General features: G+C 44.3%; 1 protein-coding gene across 1 annotated transcript in view; it reads left to right on the forward strand.

Moving 5' to 3' along the window:
- The window catches only part of DNAH9 (dynein axonemal heavy chain 9), a 372,401-nt gene that overhangs the window by 9,055 nt on the left and 338,724 nt on the right, over positions 1-24,622 (forward strand). The window contains exons 2-7 of the mRNA XM_031003344.3: positions 553-749; positions 2,819-2,977; positions 4,063-4,193; positions 9,829-10,040; positions 11,966-12,199; positions 21,825-21,992. Coding sequence (XP_030859204.3) covers positions 553-749; positions 2,819-2,977; positions 4,063-4,193; positions 9,829-10,040; positions 11,966-12,199; positions 21,825-21,992 — 1,101 coding nt within the window. The remainder of the gene's footprint in view (positions 1-552; positions 750-2,818; positions 2,978-4,062; positions 4,194-9,828; positions 10,041-11,965; positions 12,200-21,824; positions 21,993-24,622) is intronic.

Genomic DNA, 24,622 nt, shown 5'->3' on the forward strand with positions numbered 1-24,622 from the left:
ACATTTTTTCTGAGATGGAGTCTTACTCTGTCGCCCAGGCTGGAGTGCAGTGGTGTGATCTCGACTCACTGCAACCTCCGCCTCCTGGGTTGAAGCGATTCTCCTGCCTCAACCTCCTGAGTAGCTGTGATCACAGGCACCCGCCACCACACCCGGCTAATTTTTGTATTTTTAGTAGAGATGGGTTTTTGCCATGTTGACCAGGCTGGTCTCGAACTCCCGACCTCAGGTGATCCACCTGCCTCAGCCTCCCAAAGTGCTAGGATTACAGGCATGAACCACCGCACTTAGCCGATAAAGAATTTTTTGGCTAGAGGGCTTTAACCCCAGGAGCAGAATGGGAAGGAAAACTTGTAAGCAGGCTATTCAAGGGCTTCCCCAATTTACCAGATGTCAAGGTCGTATGTAATGTTCGACCCTATTATTAGGCCTTCCAGCACAGTGACCTGCAAAAGGTTGTATATAGCTTTATAAGCCTTTTCCAGATGAGGCTTTCTTTAAGTTCTCAGAATTGGAACGCCTGCCTTTCTTTCCTGTGCACCTCTGTTCCAGGTTGTTCTACCCGTCCTGGCCAATGAGAAGAATCGCCTAAACTGGCCCCACATGATATGTGAGGATGTCAGGCGGCACGCCCACAGCCTCCAGTGTGACCTCTCAGTTATACTTGAGCAAGTGAAGGGAAAAACTTTGCTGCCTCTTCCAGCAGGCTCAGAAAAAATGGAGTTTGCGGATTCCAAAAGTGAGACAGTGTAAGTACCGCCAGCCTGGCCATATGGGCCTCTGAGATATGGGAGATGCTGGTTATCAGAATGTTTTCCTTACAACTTTTCTGTTCCTGACTCTGCACATCTCCTCGTTCTGCACACAAGCCTACTGTCTGCTCTGTTTGCCGACACCCTCAGACTGTGGACTGTGTGTTTACCCTGGTTACTCCCTGGCCCAGCCACTGCATGAAGTCTTCCAAGGCTATTACAGCAACATGGCCTTTTTTTCCGTTCAGAATCATTTCAGGGCTGAGCGCAACCACACTAGCTTTCGGTATTTTGCTTATCAGGATAGTGTCTCATCATTGGCAAAGACCCAGGTCCAGTCTGGGAGGCAGGCATGCCTCTTCCCAGTGTTTACTCAGTACATAATGTCACAGAACTATCGCTGCCGGCTCTTGTTACAGTTCCAGACTCTCCTCCCCCAGCAGCTGAAGACTTTTTACAGGTCCTGGGGATTTTTTTCTTTTTTCAAATAGTAGCAAATCTGGCTTTGTTGGGACCTGGCTTTGTTGGGAGTTCATGCCTCCTGCCCCTGAGTAGGCCTTAAAACCCCAGGCTTGTCTCCTTTTAGAAGTTGAATCCACCGTCAGCTTCTGTTTACCATGCTGACTTTCGAGTTTTCTTTGTTTCTATCCCTTGGGGATTCTTTTCTCCTTTCAAGCCAGGCTATGCATATAAATATTAATAGTATATTTTGCTATATTTCATCCAGCATCTCTATGTGCTTGTGGCAATGGACAGCCTTCCTACATGAGCTCGGTCTGCCACACTGTCAGGAGTTTCCCAATGTATTACTGTCAACATTATGTATTCAGGATCCATGATTTGATCCGAAGAATAAGTAACGCATGCAACAGATTATATGCGTGCAATGCATTATAAAATACAACAATGTACTTTATGATGAGTTTTTTCTATCAGAAGTAATTTCCTACATATACAATTTGAAGTAATTTCCCAGTTAATTGGAAAACTTATTGCGGTTTAATAAAGATATCCAATCTTCAAAATAAATAAATTCAAACTACCCCTTTTCTAGTCCCTCTATATTTTAACTTTGTAACATTCAGTGTGTGTTTATAATCATTGCTGAATTTATCTCTGTTTGTTCAAGTTTGATAATTTCCCAAAAGACTGGATCATTTTGGGGGAATGGTTGTCTTCTTCCTTTAATACCTTCCGCAATCACTTGTGCCGTGTCGTTTCTCAGCAAATATAAATTTAATTTAATGAAGTGGAAGTGGGTTTCTGACATAAAAATGTGAATTGTGTGTCCTCTTTCTTTGTTGTTGTGTCCTTGGTTCTTTGCACCTATCATTTTCAGTTAAGACTGTGAAAATAATGACCAAAATGTATTAAAAAAATTTTAACTGCTTCCAAATATAGCTAAGTTACTTTCTTTAAAAGTTGTATGAGGGGAAAGTTTGGGAATTCTATTCTTCACTGGAAAAATGAGGACCAAGTGAAATCGTGATGGTGATATTCAGGTGGCTGATTATTAGCCTTGTGAAGGAGGAAATAAACTATTTCCTCTTGCTGCAGAGGTCAGAGCTAAGACCAAGATGAGGAACTCACAGGGAGTTAGAAATGGTTCAGTATAGAGACAAACTTTCTCCTTGGGAGAGCCAACCTATTGAGAAAGGTGCTGCTTTGTGAAGTCGAGAGCTTGCTGTCACTGGTAGGATTCAAGCAAGCATTGGGTGGTCATCCGAATATTTTCTGTCCAAGGTATTCCTGCATTGGCAGGACAACGTACTGGCATTCAAAGTTCTTAAACTAGTCTCCAGGATATTGATGAGCCCTGAATCTGTATGAAAAATGTACATACACACACATAAGCATTTTTTTTTTCTGGAGACAGGATCTATAATTTTCGTTGACTAGTCAACAGAGACTATTATCCAAAAAAGTTAAGAATGCATGGGCTAGATGAAATTTCTCACCTATTTTTTTAAATTTGGGATTCTGTCTTGGGGTACACCCAGGGTTATTTTCACGCTTCAGGGTTTTTGTTTTTGTTGTTATCATTGTCGTTGTTTTGTCTTTCACAGCTTGGATTCTATAGATAAGTCAGTCATCTATGCCATTGAGTCTGCAGTGATCAAATGGAGCTACCAAGTCCAGGTGGTACTCAAGAGAGAGTCTTCCCAGCCACTCTTACAAGGGGAGAATCCCACCCCTAAGGTGGAGTTGGAGTTCTGGAAGAGCAGGTAGGCAAGAAGGCACATGCTGGAAGTCTGGGGTGAAGATGTCTTACAGAGACTAAAGCTAGAGCTTTCCTGGGTTAAGCCACCATTGAGCCTGTTCTTCCCTATAGGTATTTCACATCATCGCTGGGGTAGACAGCTCTGTGTCATTGGGTCAGGAGAGTTTTTTGATAGACTGGGAGATGCACACTTTCCCCTAGATTCAATAGTCATTTTTCCTTTCCTGGGTTCACATCAGTATGTCCTCTTACGTTTTTTCAAAGGCTCTTTGGACTATATGTAAAATTAATCAACTCTTTAACATTTTTCTTCTAACTTATCTGCTCCCTTCTCCTTGAGCAGCTGAGGCCACATGCACACACCTTTTGTAAAGTTCTGAATACAGAGGAGTTTTGGGGACTTGGCTGCAGAACAGCCTTTCCTGTGTTCCGGCTCATCACTCGCAGGGCTGGAAAGTTCATCTTCCAGGGTGTTTGTCCAGAAAGGCTTCATTATTGCTCCTGCTCCTGCTCCTGCTCCTGCTTATTCGCCCTCCTCCTCCCCATTTCCTCACTCCTATTTATTATCGTGCTGATAAATCCTTTACTCAAAAGGAGACAGACAGATGTTAGCGGCAGATGTGCCTGTCCTGGCATGGAATGGAGATTATCAGTGTCACATGCCTGTAGGGCTCCAGCCTTTTGTCTGTACCACCCTGCTGAGATGCCCCATGCTCTTGCCTGGCTTCTGACCATTCTGCTGACCTACTGCAAGGCCCTTCTCTTAGCACCCTTGCTCCAATAACGCCTCTCTCACCCTGACTCAACCTTACTGCCAGAGCTAATGACCTCCAGCTGCCAAGCTTTTTGAGCCACCAGATGGTCACAGCAGTGTTTCCTGGAGCTGCCCCTTTGAACCTGTGTTCCCAGCTCAGGCTTTTGCCCTCACTGTGCTGGGAACAGATGTCCAGGCTCTTTGGGCTGGAGCACAGCCTCTGTGGAAGCACCCCGAGGCAGGGCTCCTCTCTTTCTGTGTGACGATGGGTCATCACAGTGTGACTTGCATTTCCTGATGCTTGCCTGTATTCACCCTTCTTCATGATATTGCAGGTATGAAGATCTGAAATACATCTATAATCAACTGAGAACAATAACGGTGAGGGGCATGGCCAAGCTCCTGGACAAGCTTCAGAGTAGCTACTTTCCAGCTTTCAAAGCCATGTACAGAGATGTTGTTGCAGGTGAGGACCAGCAAGTGTTTTCACAAATGTGTTTGACTCAATTTACCATTGAATGATGCATTCACCTCTCTCTGTCTGAATTCCGCAACTTCAAGTCCTTGTAAATTTCCGACCCGACACAAACTAGCATGGTGGCAAGAATACCACATCTAGATACGTGAGAGCAGCTAAACAGAGCTATGCTGTTTGCAGTTCCACTGCTGTATGGCCTGGGAGAATTCACCTAGCCCCTCTGAGCTTTAGTACGTGTGATGGTTATGGGGCATACACTTCTGCCTACTTTTCTAGGTCCGTGTGAGATTATACAGGTGGAAGAACTTATTGACTTAACACAACAGTGTTCCTGGAGCTGTCCCTTTGTGTCTTTCAAACACTGGGGCCAGGACATACAGTTCTGGGGTGGCCATTATGGAGCCTGTGTGACCAGCTCCAGTGTGGTCATGTGAGTCCATCTGTCCTAATCAAGGACTACCCTTCTGGCAAGACAGCCTAACCATGCCTTCCAGGACCTGGGATTATTGGCTGGCACCCCTCATTAACTAAGTGCTTGTACCTCCCTGGCATGCTGGGAACTCCTGGGTCTGGTCAAAGGTCTTTCTGGGCCCTGTCTTCAGGGTCTGGAAACTACTAGAAGAAAGTTCTTCCATCCGATCTGCCTACAGCTGCTGCTTTGCACTGTACAAATCCATGTTGTTATCTCTCACCTCTGGAATTCAGGTCCCTCCACCTTTGGCTCCTTGAGAAATCTCTATTCCATTTCTAGCTCCATTCTGCATTTTCTGTTCCTACTGTCAGATGGGACTGCAATTTCCTGGCCATTTGAGCACCAGACAAGATCTACGCTTATCAAAATTGCCAAGCCAGCAAAGTCTATGATTAGAAGTAGGTAAATTTTTTTAGGACTCCCTCTCCCTTTCTTGCTGCACTGTGCGTCTTCTCCCTTTTTCCTGTAAAATCTCCTCTTTGCTCTTCAGTGCCATAGGTCAAAATGTGCTTTTAAAGGTCTTTGTCATTTCACATGGTCTAAGCTTAATTTAAGCAGTGATTTTCAAACATTTTACTTTTCCAGAACTCTTTCTTTAAATACAATCTCCCATGTAAGCCCACTACATAAAACGAATCCAGGCATGTTTGGTTTAGTAAAAAGGGCAGTGTCCTGTGCCCAGAGCCCATTGGCTACTTCCCTGTCCCACCTTCCCCTCTCATGGCATGGAGTTTGCAAACATCTTAGCTAAAGGAAGAAAAGTCCAGGTGTTAGTTTCCAACATGAGCTACATCAGAGAGCAGAACTGGCATAAGTTGTTAGTCTCTGAGGTCCTCCCTGACCCTGAATCCTCATTGCAGAGGCAGCTCTGCCAGCACGTTTGGCTGGCTTGGGACCAAGTGTCTCTTGAGGCTCCAGCTTACTGCTTTGCTGTGAGATTCTGTGTTCCCGAGGAATCAACTTTTGTTCCCAGTTTACACTTCCAGGAGACAGGTGTCCCCAGAAGTGGTATGCGTATCCCTACTGATGTCAGAAATGACTAGGGGAAAGTTTTTTAAAAAAAATATGTTACAGGGGCTTGGCACAGTGGCTCACACCTGTGATCCCAGCACTTTGGGAGGCCGAGGCGGACAGATCACGAGGTCAGAAGATTGAGACAATCCTGGCTAACACGTTGAAACCTCATCTCTACTAAAAATACAAAAAATTAGCCGGGCGTAGTCCCAGCTAATTGGGAGGCTGAGGCAGAAGAATCACTTGAACCTGGGAGGCAGAAGTTGCAGTGAGTCGAGATCACGTCACCGCACTCCAGCCTAGTGACAGACCGAGACTCCGTCTAAAATTAAAAAAAAAAAAAAAAATTCTTAAAGGGTATTAGCCCTGGTTTTCGCAAGTGATACCAACTTCCCATTTATGGTAGTGATTTACAGTTTTCATGTTGTCTAATTTAGTTAGGTTAAATTGGGAGTCAATGTAGAGAAAAATATGAAGTAAGCAATAGAGTGCTACAGATTATACATATGTAGAACACATGCAAAGGACATATGTGAATGCCTGAAATTTGGGGCTCTGAAAAAGATGTAGTAAAAATATATTATGAGTTTGTTATTTAGTGCCCCAAATATACTTTTCACATTAGTAGATCAATAGACTATAGTTATTCATATGAATTAATAGTTATAAGATTCACTTCCCCAGGTGAGCTTCAAAAAGTTATTTGCAGTAGAGTATATGCCGGCAATGAATTTTTTTTAGAAAAGATACCATTACAATAGTGCCAGATAAACACTACCATAAAAAGAGAAATTCTTTAAATATGAAACTCAATGTCGATGATGGAAGAAAATTTGATTAGAAGAGTTAGGTAGAGACTTGGTCAGAAAATTTGGCAAGATCTTCTAAGCTGGTGACTGATTTTCTCATTTCTAGCTGAATTTCAGAGCATCTTTTTTTTTATCCTAAATAGATATACTATGTGCATTATTCTTATTAGGCATGGTCAGGGTCGTTTATTGACCTACTGATGAATTGGAAAGACGGAGAGGAAAAGAAATATTTCCGGATTGGTGGATATGAATTAGAAAACAGTGAGAAGAAAAAAGGAGGTTAAAAGGATGGAGGAAAATATGCAGGAACACGATTGTATGAAGTAGTATTGACTGAGCAGTAAATAATCTTGGAAAACAGGAAAGCAACAGTCCCCTTGAGAAGGAAGAACAAGGGCAATAAAGACTAATTAGAGAGTTTTCTTTTCTTGCACAGGATAGGCATGGTACAACCTGGTTGCCAAGTTTCTGAGTCCATTTGTGCTGCTTTAACAGAATACCACAGCCTGGGTAATTTATAAAGAGCATAAATTTATTTCTCATAGTTCTTGAGGCTGAGAAGTTCGAGATCAAGGCACTGGCAGGTTGGGTGTCCGGTGAGGGCCTGGCCTCTGCTTCCAAGATGGCGCCTTGTTGCTGCATCTTCCAGAGGAGAGGAACTCTGTGTCCTTACCTGATAGATGGTGGAAGGGCAAGCCAGCCAAACTCTATGTGAAGCCTCTTTGATGAGGGCCTTAATCCCATTCATGAGGGAGAAGCTCTCATGGCCTAGTGGCCTCTTAAAGGCACCAACTCTTAACACCATCACATTGGCCATTAAATTTCAACACCTGAATTTTGGAGGGGACACATTCACATAGCAACAATTAAGGTTGTGTGTAGGTAGATAACGTGTGCGAAAGAAGGCACACAAAGAAGGGCTGTCTGGAGCCAGTGCACACTGGTTTGCTGTGGCTCGTGAAGGGCTGCTATATGCATTGTTTTAAACCTTGCACCCCCATTCTCCTAAGCAGCACTCAGCGAAGTCAAATTGGTAGCCTAGAAATGGACATGGTAGGAATACTGGGAATATTTATACCATAGAAATTGGCAGATGCTACAAATAAACGTGTTTGTCCTCAAAGAGCCTGTTGTTAAAGACTTTCCAGCAAACCACTGGAGATCACTATGCACTTTGCTGTTTGTATTTACATTCTTTAAAAACGTATGAGCTCGGCTGGGCACAGTGGCTCACACCTGCAATCCCAGCACTTTGGGAGGCTGAGGCGGGCAGATCACTTGAGGTCAGATCACTTGAGACCAGCCTGGCCAACATGGTGAAACCCCGTCTCTACTCAAATTACAAAAATTAGCCAGACTTGGTGGTGCATGTCTGTAATCCCAGCTACTAGGGAGGCTGAGGCAGGAGAATAGACTAAACCAAGGAGGCAGAGGTTGCAGTGAGCCAAGATCGCACCACTGCACTCCAGCCTGGGTGACAGAGTGAGACTCCATCCCCACCCCAAAAGAAAAAAAAAAGGTATGAGCCCAGCTCTCTCTCTCTCTCTCTCTTCATATGCCTTGTCATCCAAGGGTATTGCATCCTGGGTTGGATGGCCAACCCTTTTCTCAAGTATTGTGCTCTTAAAAATCAAGGCAATGCTAATTAGTATAATTAAAAGAGATTGTGATTTTTAAAAAGATTTCAAAACAGGGTATCATAAAGAGAAAGCTCCTATAGCATGATAGTCTCAGCCTCTTTTCTCTCAGCACTTACGGAAGCAAGAGCATGCGCTCATTAGAATGACTGTTGGATTCTGAAATCCCCCACCCCAACACAGAGGTTCTAATACTCACCATCAGCTCCTCCACTTGAGAATCCCTGCCCTAATCAATTTACTGTGACATCTGACTTTGCAAAAAATTCAATTCACATACTGCTTTCCACAACCTTATTTGGGATATAAAGTACAAACATACACATCAACATATTTTTGTGTATGGTGAGCCTCCATGAAGCCAAGGGTTCAATGTAATAAACTCTGGGTCGTCTTCCTTTTCCTTAGCTGGACAGGATTGGTTGTTTTGTGGGAGGGCCCTAGGAAAGTTATTCAGACCTTAATTTCTTCACTTATAAAGTACTAAAGTATGAAGTACTAAAGCTGGTTTGCAGGGCTTTCTGTGAGATGGTAAATATCTCATAGATAGTAAGTAGAACAATTCCCGGCACATTGAAACTACTTCCTAAATAGTGTATATTTTGAGTTCCCTTTAGGATGAATGCAGAGCTTCATCCACATACTGTAACCTAAGACCACCTGCTCTCATATGATACCACCTGATTATCTGCCCAGGACAGAACCAGCCTTTGTAAACTCGCCCTTCCAATTTAGTTTGTCCAATGCCCTTTTGCATTCCCTCTAAGTTGCTATGCAGATATTAGCATCCAGTGCTGCTGGATTTCCTAGTTTCCCATGTCAGTCACCACGAGATGACTGGTTAAAGGCCCCTTTCTTTCCTTGGTTGTATTCAGAGGAGATGGTAAGAGATTTTCCTGGCTTTGAAAACCAGCAGAACCTTGCCATAACCCATCTATGTTATGTCTCTATGCTCTGTGACTTTTTTAAAAAAATTATACTTTAAGTTCTAGGGTACATGTGCACAACGTACAGCTTTGTTTCATATGTATACATGTGCTCACTCATAGGTGGGAATTGAACAATGGGTACACTTGGACACAGGGTGGGGAACATCACACATCTGTGACTTCTTTATAAGTGCTCAGCAAGATTCTTTATTAGTGAATATTCTTCAGAGCCACCACCATTTATCAAACACCTGCATTGGTCCAATCACTGCGCTAGTTGTTTATAAAGATTCCTATTGAACTACCTTCAGCCTTCACAAGGACCCTTTAAACTGATTACAGCTCCGCCTATTTTTGAGGCTCAGAGAGGTTACAAGTGCCCAAAGTCATGCAATTGCCAAGCGTCTCGGCCAGCATTTGAAGGAAAGTCTTTCTGATTCTAAAACTTGTATTGTCTCAGAGATAGCAGCAAAGTAATTGGCAAATATTTACTACCCACCAAGCACCAGATGGAGGCTGGGAGGGCCAGGGAAAAGTCCATTTAGAGGAATGTTACAAGACAGAACTCTTCAGATCATTATCCTAGTTGTTCAGGGCTCTCCAGTTTCCATATTTCCTCATAAGAGCTAGGAAGTTTTCTGGAACCAGCCTTCTCTCTGCTTGTTGTTTTGCAGGTCTTTTACTTCCCAGGGACTAGGGCTCCACCAGGTGGGTATTAGGCTCCAGATGGGAATGCTGACCATCTCCAATTCCTTCCAGCTCTAGCAGAGGCACAGGACATCCATGTGCACCTGATACCGCTCCAGCGCCACCTGGAAGCTCTGGAGAATGCAGAATTTCCGGAGGTGAAGCCCCGGCTGCGGCCCCTGCTCCACGTGGTCTGTCTGATTTGGGCCACATGCAAGTCCTACCGCTCCCCGGGGAGGCTGACTGTGCTGCTCCAGGAGATTTGCAACCTTCTCATCCAGCAGGTGGGCTGCCCCGGGATGCCCAGCAACTGCTCCCTGGAGGCTGGTTGGCATCTAGTCACAGGAGAGAAGAGACAAGTGTCCTTTTTTCTGGGCAGGGAAATAATTATGTTCCAAAGAGTTCTTATACTTGAATTACAGTATTTTACTCTCAGAAGCCAATAATTTACAAAGACATTTTCAGTAATATTAGAACACCTGAGCCATCCTGTCTTCCTTTCCCCTCTGCCTAAGAGGGGATAAGTAGGGGTGGTGAATTTCAACCTCCTTAATGACCTATGAAGAAGGACTGGTAATGAGTCAGCAGCAAAGCCTAAGCAGTAAAGAGTGCAGCCTCTGATGTCAGGTAGAGTCAGGCAATGCTGTACCAATCCCTGGCTTTGCCACTTGGCAGCCAGCATACCACTTGTGTGCCAGGACAAGTCACTTCCTGTTCTGTGCCTCACTCTCCTCCTCTGTACAATGGTGAAAACAAGAAGCCATATCTCTTTTTGGGTTGCTGGGTGATTTGAGGCTTCCATGTGATCATGCATGTGCCCTGCACATGGTAAGAACCTGGTACCCATAAGCTATTGAGAAGCAGCTTCTTAGATTATGCACTTCATGCTCCTCCTTCTTAGGGACCCTTGTAGCACCAACCAGGGCAGCGTAAACCTTGAGGAGTGTATCTTTAAAAAGAACTAGAGGGCCGGGCGCGGTGGCTCATGCCTGTAATCCCAGCATTTTGGGAGGCTGAGGCGGGCAGATCACGAGGTCAAGAGATCGAGACCATCCTGGCCAACATGGTGAAACCCCATCTCTACTAAAAATACAAAAATTAGCCATGCGTGGTGGCAGGCACCTGTAACCCCAGCTACTCGGGAGGCTGAGGCAGGAGAATCGCTTGAACCCGGGAGGCAGAAGTTGCAGTGAGCAAAGACTGTGTCACTGCACTCCAGCTTGGCAACAGAGCGACACCCCATCTCAAAAAAAAAGAAAGAACTAGAGGGCTTAAGGAGGTTTGGGTGATCTCTCCAAACCAGTTTCCTTTTCTTCTAAGGAGCTGTTCTCTGAGAAAATAACGAACAAGCTTAATAAGTAACTAAGAATAACTAACATTTTGCAGGCTGCAAAATACTGTTACATTCATGATTTCCATCAATCATCAAATAAACCCTGCAAGGTGGGCAGGGAAGGTCTTATTATTTATTATATTATTTAAAGATGTGGGCTACTGTTCAAGGAGGTTAACTGACTTGCCCAAAGACACCCAAACCAGGACCCCAACCCAGGCTGTTTGACTCCTCCTAGGCTAGTGCCTTTCCATTACTCCATGTTTATCAGCCAGAACTCTTTTGGTTGAAAGTGTAAGAAAACCGAAACCAAAAGTAGGAGCAAAAAAAGAAAACATATTGGCTCATGTACCTTGAAAGTCCAAGGTAAGGCTGGCTTCAGCCCCGACTTGCAGTGACGCCTTAGATGATGTCAGCCAGACCCAGAGACCCACCCTGTTGTGGTGGAGGTGGCTGTCGCTACAGCTCCAGCTTTTCAGTTTTCCAGGTGTAAGCCTCTTCGAGACAGAAAAGTAATTATGGTCCAAATAATTCTTGCATTCAAATTACTTTACTATTGAAAGCCAATAAGTCACAAAAGAATACCTGGGAAAGGGCACCTGCTCCAGCCCCAGCTAGCCCAACAAAGTCTCATTCTGTTTCCTTGTCCCTGGCTACTTGCCCATTCCTGAGCCAATCACTGTAGCTTCAGTGACTAAGACAATTTGGCCGAAACTCAGGTCGTAGTCCACATGTGGAACGGAGAGCGAGGTCAGATGTTTCCTCTATTATCCTCATGAAAAATATTACTGGGGCAATGATTCAGTTCAGAGTTGGTGTTGCAAAGTTACAGGATGTCTGCACCTGCTCAGTGATGCTAATCTGTTTGTATACCAGGCCTCTAATTATCTCAGCCTAGAAGACCTGCTGAGAAGTGAGGTAGAAGAAAGTCAGAGAAAACTGCAAGTGGTCTCAGACACTTTGAGCTTCTTCAAGCAAGAGTTTCAGGACAGAAGGGAGAATCTCCACACTTACTTCAAAGAGAACCAGGAAGTCAAGGAATGGGATTTCCAGTCTTCTTTGGTCTTTGTGCGATTGGATGGCTTCCTGGGACGACTGCACGTGGTGGAGGTGAGTGCGAACCTCACCTCAGGCTGCCAGCCCCAGACAGAAAGAAGCAGTCCAGAGGTCCAAAAAGTGGAATAGGAAAATGCACAACACAACCTCATAGCCAACCCTCCATCAGCTGGAATAATCCATAATAAAGGTTCAATTGGCCAGTCACAGTGGCTCATGCCTGTAATCCCACTAGCACTTTGGGAGGCAAAGGCAGGTGGATTGCTTGAGCCCAGGAGTTTAAAACCAGCCGGGCCAACATGGCAAAACGCCTTCTCTACAAAAAATACAACAACAACAAAATAGCCAGGTGTGGTGTGCACCTGTAGTCCCAGCTACTCGGGAGGCTGAGGTGGGAGGATGGCTTGAGCCTAGGAGGCAGAGGTTGCAGTGAGTTCAAATTGTGCCACTGCACTCTAGCCTAGGCGACAGGAGCCAGACCTTGTCTCAAAAAAACAAACAAGGGCCAGGCATGCGGTAGCTCATGCCTGTAATCCCAGCGTTTGGGGAGGCCGAGGCGGGTGGATCATGAGGTCAGGAGTTCGAGACCAGTCTGGTCAACATGGCGAAATCCTGTCTCTACTAAAAATACAAAAATTAGCCAGGTGTGGTGGCACACGCCTGTAATCCCAGCTACTCAGGAGGCTGAGGCAGAGAATTTCTTGAACTCGGAAGGCAGAGGTTTCATTGAGCCACAATCACACCATTGCACTCCAGCCTGGGTGACAGAACGAGACTCTGTCTCAAAAAAAAAAAAAAAAAGTTTTAATAAATAGTTGTCATTTGGATTGACCATCACATCACATAATAGTGGTTATAGTAGAAGTTTAGGAAATCCTGATCATAGACCCATTTAGGAAGAAGGCCCAAGGAATCAATGAACTAGTTCAATTGGTTTGCAAATTGCCCATAGCCTTTGAACTGGGTTTCAAATAAACTCTGCCTAGAAAGACTGACACTGAGCAAACCTTGGCTGGGCTATAGCCATTCCTGCAAAGCTGGCTGCTTTGAACTTCTCCTCCTCCACTCCCCAATCTCCAAGGCAGCTCCCCAAAGTCCAAAACGAATGAGTCCCTGCGCAAAAGAAACATGACTTTTGCTCAAAGTTATGTCTTTCCCTCAATTATTTAAAAATAAATATGGATTTTAGGTGAAGTACTAGGGTAAGAAGACATGATACTATTTCTTTGGATTGTTTCAATTCTCAAAACTTAATATGTTTAACAGGTCTCTCAACATTTTACAGCTATGTGTTTGCTGATTGGACTTGGAAGGGAGGTTAATGGGCCTAATAAAATGAAATATAGACTTAAACGGATTTGAGAAATTCAGGGTTGAGTTTAAGATTAAGACAAGAGGCCGGGCACGGTGGCTCACCCCTGTAATCCCAGCCCTTTGGGAGACCGAGGCAGGCGAATCACAAGGTCAGGAGTTCATGATCAGCCTGGCCAACATGGTGAAACCCCGTCTCTACTAAAAATACAAAAATTAGCCGGCTGTGGTGGCGGGCGCCTGTAGTCCCAGCTACTTGGGAGGCTGAGGCAGGAGAATCGTTTGAACTCGGGAGGCAGAGGTTGCAGTGAGCCGAGATCGCGCCATTGCATTCCAGCCTGGGAGACAGGGCGAGGCTCCATCTCAAAAAAAAAAAAAAAAAAAAAAAGACAAGAGCCAGAGGGACAGGGAAGGAACAAGAATCATATTCCCAGCTGTCATGAGCAGGTTTGGAGGGAAGAGAGCTATGCTGGGAGGAAGCCGTGATGAACAGAGCAAACCATGGGAGGACAAGGACAGGAGAACGTAAGATTGGATCTGTTATCAGTTCAAAAAGTATTGGTTCAGCATCACCATGTGCCAGGCACGGAGCTAGGAACTGAGATACAAAGATGACTGAAATGCGATTTTCCTGTAAGAGGCTAGTGGACCTGCAGCCACTGCAGGAGAAGGAAGACAGACTAAAGGAGGAGATCCGGGAGGAAAGACACAGAATCAGGAAAGTGGGATATACTGACTGCCATCATAAAAGTGAGATTGGGCTGGGCGCGGTGGCTCACGCCTGTAATCCCAGCACTTCAGGAGGCCGAGGCAGGTGGATCACAAGGTCAGGAGTTTGAGACGAGCCTGACCAACACGGTGAAACCCCGTCTCTACTAAAAATACAAAAAAAAAAAAAAATTAGCCTGGCGTGGTGACGTGCACCTGTAGTCTCAGCTACTCAGGAGGCTGAGGCAGGAGAATCACTTGAACCCGGGAGGCAGAGCTTGCAGTGAGGTGAGATTGCGCCACTGCACTCCAGCCTGGGGACACAGCGAGACTCCGTCTCAAAAAAAAATAAAATAAAAAAAAAGTGAGATTGATGTGTTACTGGGAGCAAGAAAGAGGGGTCTCTAGCCCAGCAGGACTTTGACAAAAAGTGGGAACACAAGAGAAAATCAGTTGTGAAACTGGAGTGGGAATTTGCCAGGGAAAACAAAGATGGGAAGGGCATAAAGAGAGAAAATGCATGAGAGAGAAAGCCAGAAGCTAGATCTTATGAAAGGCGTACCTTAAACCCTTCATCAGGATCACAGAGACTATAAATAATTGATTATCTAGCTTTATCCTAAATGCCTCTTTTTCCCTCAGCCGTTTCCATCACGGTTGATGTACAGCCCTTCACTCCTCCTGCACTCTGTATTCCTCTCATATCCACCACCAATTCCTTTGCTGCTGTTTAGTGAGAGGTGAGGGACACTCCAGCCCCAGCCCATGCCTGGCCTGGGCTGACCACGAAGAACGAATTTCCATCACTGCCTGGCAGTGGCCATGTTTGCAGATGCTCCAGCCCTGCAGATGGCCCTGGGAATGGTAGCAGAGCATGACCCCAGGCCCTGTGCACACATGCTAATGATTTGACTTTGCATATAGACAGCTATTCTAACATCAGGGCGCCTAATCTGCAGGGTATGTTCAGTAAATATAAGCAGTGATGGCCACCAGCCTCCCTAGCGTCATTACTCTCACAATAAGTCCTTTCTCAGGCTGCTGCTGCTTTCTGAATCAAGGGCACAGGTGCATAAAAAGCAGTTGCCCCCATTTAATTAGAGGATGACGTGAGTGTCACCAAGCTCCCTGCCTTGCTGCCTCTCCTTCTCTTGCATGTCGTTCTGTCCTTGGCTCTGGTTAGCTGCTTTGCTCCTGTGCCCAGCTGCTCCTTTTCTTTTCTTTTCTTTTCTTTTTCTTTTTTTTTTTTTTTTTTTCGAGATGGAGTTTCGCTCTTGTTGCCCAGGCTGGAGTGCAGTGGCACAATCTCGGCTCACCACAACCTCTGCCTCCTGGGTTCAAGCGATTCTCCTGCCTCAGCCTCCCAAGTAGCTGGGATTACAGGCATGCGCCACCATGCCTGGTTAATTTTTGTATTTTTAGTAGAGACAGGGTCTTTCCATGTTGGTCAGGCTGGTCTTGAACTCCCAACCTCAGGAGATCCACCCAGCTTGGCCTCCCAAAGTGCTGGGATTACAGGCGTGAGCCACCGTGCCCGGCCAGCATTTCTTTTCTTGACTGTGTTTCCCTCTCTTTCCCTTTGTCTAATTCTTCCTCCTCTTTTCACTTGGTCCCCCTTTCACTTTGTTCTCCTTCTCTATTTTCTAACTTCGCTGACCTCTTTGTTTGCCCTGAATTTCCATGTGTTTTCATCTTCCCACGGCGACTCCTTGCCCCCTTTCCTCATATTTCCTCCCCTCTTTTATTTTTAATCTCCCAAATGTCTGCTTAGATGCATCGCCCTTGCCCTTTGCCATCTTCCTCCTCCCCCAGCTGTTGCCTCCTGAGCCTGTGCAGTGGAACACAGGACTATCGACTGTCCTCTGGCATATTTCATGTAGGCCTTTAGTTAATATTCTGTGTATCTCTGTGATCGATGCCTGATTGAAATGGGATTAATCTGCTCCTCTCCAGTAAGAATTATCATGAACTTAGCCTTATTCATCTTCTATTCTAATACGATCTATGGCCACTGAGATGATGGTAGCTGCAATTAATAAATACATGAAACACCAATGTGTTTATCTCTCTGCATGCTCTCGTCACGGGTTAGAGTGTGAAGGGCTGGTTTTTAATCCCCACAATTCTCCCAGATTTCATTTCTCTGATGTGAGTTGCTTTTTTATTCTTTCACTCTTTTTGCACAAGAGAATTTTGTTGTGCAGATCCACTCTTCCTCTCTGGGTGCCTGCTAAATGCCAGAGGTGGGGCTGGCTTGGAAGAAGGGGTATACATTGCCCAGTATTTTTCCGTGTCTGCAGTAAGCGGAGTAATTGCATTTTCAGGATACCACCATTCTCCTCTGCCTTCTTATCACAACCATGATACAGGTAATCTCTTAGAGATTTAACCCTTGTGGAGGGAAGAACGAGGAATAGAAAACTAAAAAATTAACATGTTTCAAGAACCTATCCCATGCCAGAGCCTGTATCCTTGCAATCATCTTAAGAACTGGGGCCGGGTGTAGTGGCTTACGCCTGTAATCCCAACACTTTGGGAGGCCGAGGTGGTGGGATCACCTGAGGTCAGGAGTTTGAGACAAGCCTGGCCAACATGGTGAAACCCTGTCTCTACTAAAAATACAAAAATTAGCAGGGCATGGCGGCATACCCGTGTAATCCCAGCCACCCAGGAGGCTGAGGCAGGAGAATCGCTGGAACCTGGGAGGCAGAGGATGTAGTGAGCCGAGATCATGCCACTGCACTCCAGCCTGGGTGACAGAGCAAGACTCCATCTCAAAAAAAAAAAAAGAAAAGAAAAGAACTGGGTATCAGTATCTTTTCTTTAACAAATGAGCATAACTAAATCTGATACATAAATGAACTCACCCATAGTTACACAGGTTGGAGAGGTGTAGCTGAGATTTGTACCCAGGGGGACAGCTGGTTCCAAGTACTGTCTTTGCACCAAACTTTGATATCCTATAGGGAGTTGTGAAGGTCTGTTTCCCTCCTTCCGTCCTTTTCTCCCTTCCTTCCTTCTTTCTTTCCTCCCACTTTCCTGGTTTGAGGATCCCAAACTGGTTTTGTGGTTTTATTCTGCCCTTATACACTCTGTTCTACTTTTGTACACTCAATTTTTGCCATATAATTTCTAGGTCTTTATATCAAAGTAAGTTACTCAGGTACAATTATAATTCCCATTTCATGAAAGGATCTTATTTGACTTTATGACTTACTAAGAAAATCCCAGAAGTATATAAAATCTTTGCAGTTTGAATGAGCCATCAAAGTTCAAAGAGAAAAAGCGTTGTTGGGTTGCCTCTTGATTCGTTCTTTCATCCTGCCTTCCTGCTTGATGCATCAGTGCACTCTCACACACACACACACACCAAGTTCATTCTTGCGTCATAGAGTTGTAGATTCTGCAGATCCCCTGTTTGAGTTTCTGCCTGCAGCCTCTTCCCTCCAAACAATGCAGTAAGCACCTTGGAGAGAACTCTCATTTCCTTTATTATAAAACTGCTATAAAGCTGTGATTCATTTGGAGACAAAATGACTTCCTGCTGAGGCTTTATGCGAAGTGATTAGCAGGTACATAGGTAATAAGCTGACCTAATATCCACACCGCGTTTCCTTTTGCTCTTTCTACCATCTCCAGCCATTCTGCAGCCTTCTTTCATTGTGAGCCTAATTGGGTATCTTCCCTTTTAGCCTGGCTTGAATATGTGGTCACATAGGAGACCATTAGCCACATAAGGTCGGTGGCGGTCGAAAGGTAAAGAAAACAGTCTTTTTCCAAATGACCTTTTGAGATTTTCATCTATGAACATCTGCTTTGTGCTCTCCCTTAATGAATTCCCAAGGTTCTTCTTTTAAGATGGGCAGTGCGGCCTCTCCTTTGAGAAGGGGGTTGCTGTTGGCAAGTCTTGCTATTACCCCTGGTTTTGATTCTTCATCTCAGGGGCCAGAGCACATATTGAATCCTCCCCGCATCCCTGCCACCTGCCACCACCATTAAGTGCTGCACGGTTTTTTCATAAGAATAGAACCTGATCAGTCCGGTAAGCAGCCTGGGACCCCAGTGTTCCTTGTTCTGTCTTGAAAGAAGCACCCAAATGTCCCTTCTGTACCCCATTACACATATAATATCCATTAACCTGATCTAATGACATCAGAGTGATCACGGTTAATTATAGTGGCTGCCTTTTAGTGAAGTCCTACAGGGAACCTTCCATAAACTTGGTAACTCCACAGCAACTTAAGTGTTATTGTTCCCATCTACAGGTTAGGAAAGTGAGGCTTAGAAAAGTTAGGTGTCTTGCTTTAAGCCACATAGCTAGTAAATGATGGAACCAGAGTTGCGTGAACTCAGGGTTTTTTGTTTGTTTGTTCTGGCCCTAGATCCTAGGCTCTTTCCACAATGCCATATGTTGTGTCTCTGAAGTGGATATTTCAGCCGGTGTATAACATGATGAATTTCGTGTTTAATACTGTGATGAATAAAAATAGATATTTAAAAAATATCATTTAAACCTCTTATTGATTTAAATTGCCTTTTATCTGTTTTGTGAGAACTTTTAAATAAACAATGAAAAGAACTTACATTTACATAATTTAAGAATCGAATTATTTTGATTCTTAAATCAAAGATATAGCCATGGTCAATGCCATAAGTCTGGTGTCTATAGTTGTAAGACAATTTCCTAGCTGCTTCAGAAATCTTTTCTGCTATGCCTCCAACATCAAACTTATTAAAACCCGTTCAGCGATGGAGAGCTCCCTCCCTCTCTTTGTAGCCCATTCTACAGCATTAGATGGTTTTTTATTAAGTGAAACCACAGGAAATGGCCATTTTTTAGGTCAAAATGATCCCGTATCAGCAATGTAATAAGTTCAACCTGTATGGCGAGGTCACATCTACTTCTTTGTCCCATTCACTCATTTGCCTTCATTCTGCCCTCACTGTAGCACCAGGGAAGGTTCCCCCTTGCACTTGACTGGGGTCCTAAGGACATTGAAATGTCCTTCCTTATAATTCTCTTCTCTTGTCTATTTTTTTTCACCAACTGCTCTTCAGATGTCAGGGTTCCTAGCTCCTCTATCACCTTGCTGCTTTTTTTTCTGGAAGTATTATAGGCAAGTCAAAGAACAAACAGCATACATTCCTTCACTCAACAAATACGTGTTCAGGGTCAGGGACTCTTCCAGGCACTGGAAATACCGAGGTACCTTTGGGGCATTTACAACTTACTGGACAGAAAATAAGCAAATAGTATAATATAATGCCAAATAATATAATTCCAGAGTGTGATAAGCGCTCTGAATAAGCAGAAGAAGGGGATAGAGAGTCTGGGGGAAAGCTGGATGGGTGGATCTCTTTCCACAGAAGGGTGAGGAAAGGCCTAAGACCTTGAGTTGAGCCCCAGATAAATCTGTTGTCTACCACGTGTGTGTTGTTACGTAAAACAATGTAAGTATCTATCTTTTTAAGTGACCAGACTTTCTCCAAAAGTAGAATAGTTAAATAAATTTTTCGCTAATATCTAGGATAAATTGAAGATCAAACACCTTCCTGTCACCTCCCTAGACCACGCTTTAAGTATTGTTGAGAAATAAAACAGTCTAACAAAATTATCTTCCGGGTTTCTGATGTAATCAAACATATCACAATGCATCTACCTTTTAAAATGGTTACGAAGTATTTCCTAGAAATTGAAATTGACATCCACAGAATTATGAAGAATGAGTACCAAGGTTGCATTTCACAGCACAAGTATGACTCTCCCTATAAAACCGATTACAACTAAGCACTTTACGAGAGACTTGAATTACTACTGAAGTCAATTTCATTTCCATAAAATTCATTTCGGTTTTCTTCCCAGTATATCAAGTTGAATCTATTTTTGAAGAAAGACTGCCACTTTTCCCACCATTAGTGGCAAAAGTCCCTCCCTGGTTTTGGCATCTGTCTTCCCTGCCTTGGCTGGTGTCTTCCCTCTTCTCTTCTCTCCCACTTCAGCTGCTTCCCACTAGCCATGCCCAAACATACATAGCTGAGCAAAAACAGGCTTGTTAGATGGCTGCCCAAATCTGCGTGGGTACCCTCCTGGCCAAGCAGGGAAAGTCAGCCATTGTCCCCACTTCCCAGCGCCTCTGTCACTGCTGCTGGAGTTGGTGTGTCCCAGCAGGAAAAAGGAGCCAGGCAGCCTGTGCTAGCCTGAAGGGTCACCCATAGCAGCAGCCATGGGCAGTGAGATTTCCTGCAGTGGTACCAGGACCTGCTGGATTTTACAGCATCGGTGTCATGGTGCACCCCTTAAACCTCCAGAGCAGAGGATCCCTCCCACAGTCCACACCAAATGTTGGCCAAAATGACACAAAGGGAACTTTTACTGTCCTCTTTCCTGCCTAAGGAATGTGCACACAAATTGGAAGTCATGACAAGAACCATATCTTGGTTTGGAGGTTTTGTGATTTTTAGGTACTCACAAGAGATAAGTTCAATCTGTCCTGCTAGACATGCTCAGGAGGAAGCTCCAATCCTATCGGAGGTGAGGCAGCTTCCGTGGACTCAGGAGGGGCTCCTCCCCAAGGCTTCTGGGTTGTGCCGTCCACCTGTCATTGGATCTCAAGTACACCTGGGACACTGCCACATTAATAACAGTGATGATACTGTGTGTGCAGACCTGGCCTAAATCCCAGGCTTGAGTTAACTGGCTTAGCACTCAGCATCATGCTACAAGGTGTTATTATTATTCTGCAGCAGATGAAGAAGTGCAGCACAGAGCTGGTAAATAACTACTCACCGCCACCTGGCTGGCAGCAGGGTGTAACATCCTATGCACGCCCAGCGAGGGCGCCCTGCAGGAGATGTGTTTGCTTGGCAGACAAGTTGCAAAGAAGGCCGGTGTCACCCTCTGGGCATGTCTTCAGGACGATTTTGCAGCTCTGTTTTTCCGTCAACATCCCTTAGGATTGCTGTCATTCTAGAACTGGATAACATGATCCATTTGAAATGAGCTATTTTAGAGAAATCAACGATAAAGCTACCAATTATATAAATAGTTTTATTATTATTACATTTTATTATTTGTTAAAGACCACAAAGACATAGAGAGGTGGAAGCATACATTTCACTAATTTATGTATGTATATATTTATTTGGGTTTAAGTGAATTTTATTTGACCATACTTTCTCTTTGCTTCGTTATCGAGTTTAACCAAGAGTTATTTTTACCAGCCCAATCTAATAATAAGGTTATGAAACTAATCAGGCTCCAGAATTTCCTAAGCAACCACCGCCCCCGTGGTTTCCAACTTTTCTCATTCACTGTTGTTATGATCATGATGATGATTTTAACTCTTTTTTTTTTTTAATACTTTAAGTTTTAGGGTACATGTGCACAACGTGCAGGTTTGTTACATATGTATACATGTGCCATGTTGGTGTGCTGCACCCATTAACTCATCATTTAGCATTAGGTATATCTCCTAATGCTATCCCTCCCCTCTCCCCCCACCCCACGACAGTCCCCGGTGTGTGATGTTACCCACCCTGTGTCCATGTGTTCTCATTGTTCAATTCCCACCTATGAGTGAGAACATGCGGTGTTTGGTTTTTTGTCCTTGCGATAGTTTGCTGAGAATGATTTTAACTCTTTTGTGAATTGTCCCCATAGGGTCTTCTGAAGACGGCCCTGGATTTCTACAAACTGGGAAAGGTGGAGTTCAGCGGTGTCAGAGGGAATGCCCTGAGTCAGCAGGTCCAGCAAATGCATGAGGAATTTCAAGAGATGTACAGGCTTTTCTCAGGATCCTCCTCCGACTGCCTGTACCTCCAAAGCACGGTAGGGTTGGGAAGGGCTGAATCGCCAGCTCTGCCTCTGTCCCAGATGCCTCTCACCTGTAGGGTCTAGGTATTTACTTGCATTTTCCCTGTGTATTTCCTTTGGCTCTGTGGTCCCAGCAGTTTTGCTAATTATCCTTTGTGTTAGGAGAAATTATTATTCCTTGTGCCAAGAGAAAGATTCTAATTATTCTTTGTGTTGGGAGAAAGATCAAGGAGGCCTCTTCCAACTGTTAACTGCTCCAGACTAATGACACCAGGGTTTCAGAGATGCTGAGGTGGGTATGACATGACAGTGGAGGCAGTGGCCACCCTGTGGCTTCAAACGTTTTAAGCTCAGTGAAAGAAGCCAGACCCAGAAAGACAAATGTTGCATGGTCTCAACTATATGAGGCATCTGAAATAGTCAAAGTCATAGAAGCAGAGTGGAATGGTGGCTGCCGGGGGCTGGGGGAGAGGGACATGGGGAGGTGGTGGTCAAAGAGTATAAAGTTTCAGTTATGCATGATAAATAATTTCTGGAGCTCTAATGTACAACATGGTGAAGACGGTTAACAATACTGTATTGCGGGCCAGGTGCGGTGGCTCACGCCTGTAATCCCAGCACTTTGGGAGGACAAGGCGGGCAGATCATGAGGTCAAGAGATTGAGACCATCCTGGCCAACATGGTGAAACCCCGTCTCTGCTAAAAATACAGAAAGTAGCCAGGCGTGATGGCGGGCGCCTGTAGTCCCAGCTACTCAGGAGGCTGAGGCAGGAGAATCGCTTGAACCCGCAAGACGGAGGTTGCAGTGAGCCGAGATCGCGACACTATGCTCCAGCCTGGCGATAGAGGGAGACTCTGTCTCAAACAAACAAACAAACAAACAAAAAACTGTATTGCTTTGCTGTCTCACTCATAAGTGGGAGTTGAACAATGAGAACACATGGACACAGGGAGGGAAATAACACACACTGGGACCTGTCAGGGGTTGGGGGACAAGGGGAGGGAGAGCATTAGGACAAATACCTGATGCGTGCGGGGCTTAAAACCTAGATGATGGATTGATAGTTGTAGCAAACCACCATGGCACATGTATACCTATGTAACAAACCTGCACGTTCTGCACATGTATCCCAGAACTTACAGTAAAATAATTTTAAAAAAAGAAACTGTATTGCGTACTTGAAATTCGCCAAAAGGGTAGATCCTAAGTGTTCTCACCACGCACACAAAAAGCAAATGGTAACTGTGTGAGGTGATGAATATGTTAATTAGCTTGATTGTGGTGATCATTTCACAGTGTATACATGTATCAAAATATCAAGTTGTATATCTTGTATGTATACAATTTTTATTTGTCAATTATAACTTAATAAAACTGAGGGGGAAAAATGTTTTAAGCTTCGGGCAAAAACTGCTAAGGGAAGAACAGGCACACCTGGACAGAATTTTATTAGTGACTTGGGGAGGTATAAGTGAAGCCACAGCCTGGGTTTTCTGATCTGAACCTGGTTCCTAACAGAACACATAGGATAAGGAAAGGACCAGAGAAGCATTTTCCAGGACAGGAACAAAGAGCCCGCATCTCACCTGTAGCCCCAGGAAAGCCTCGACCTGTAAGTCCACATGCATGGGAGAAAAAAAGAAGAAAAAGGGCCAGTATGAAAACAGAGAATGGAATTCCCAGAAAAAGGAATGGCAGAATTACTGGAGAAGGAATTTTAAGAGTGTGTGCAGGAAAAGGAGAAAGAAATCAGGGCAGGAATCTGCTCTGAGCACCTTCAGACATCCAGGGGAATCTTAGTTGGCCAGACCCAGGAAGATTCTTCCTTCTAAGAATTCTGTTAGTCAAAAGTAGACCCTAAAAAGGTGGACTGTAGACTATCCTGGCTAACACAGTGAAACCCCGTCTCAATTAAAAATACAAAAAAATAGCTGGGCGTGGTGGTGCACACCTGTAATCCCAGTTACTTGGGAGGCTGAGGCAGGAGGCTTGAACCCAGGAGGCAGAGGTTGCAGTGAGCCAAGATTGTGCCACTGCACTCCAGCCTGGGTGACAGAGTGAGACTCTGTCTCAAAAAAAAAAAAAAAAAAAAGCAGACCACAAAGCAGGCTATATACAATGTATTTGCTACCCTATAATACAGTAAAACAAAGCATAATCCCAGGGATTTTGCCCAGAGAAAAAACTAAAAACTAAGAAGAAACATGCCAAAATGTCATCACGTTTGGGAAGTAGAACTAGACTATTTTTTCATACCCTTTTTTTTTTCACACACATATGCGTTACTGTTACAAAGCAATAATAACAAATAATTCCACAAATTAGAGATTGGCGTGAACAATGTTTCTCTGAAAATTGCTACATTCTAAGAGAAATACATTAGGGTTGCCAGATAAACTACACTAATTTGGACATACTAAAAAAAAATTCTTGTTTATCTGAAATTGCAATTTAACTGAGTGCCTCGTAGTTTTATTTGCTAAATTTGGCAATCTTAAGAACAAGGCTAGTTGCTGTCTTAACCAATTAAGAAGGATTTAGAAGAAATAGTTTGTATTAGTTTAATTAGCTTTCTTTCCTCCTAATGGCTAGATTAGTTTGCTGACAATGGAAAAACGGAATTCTGACTCGGGGAAGGAACGA

Source organism: Gorilla gorilla, chromosome 19 (genome assembly GCF_029281585.2).
Source record: "Gorilla gorilla gorilla isolate KB3781 chromosome 19, NHGRI_mGorGor1-v2.1_pri, whole genome shotgun sequence".
Lineage (NCBI taxonomy): Eukaryota > Metazoa > Chordata > Mammalia > Primates > Hominidae > Gorilla > Gorilla gorilla.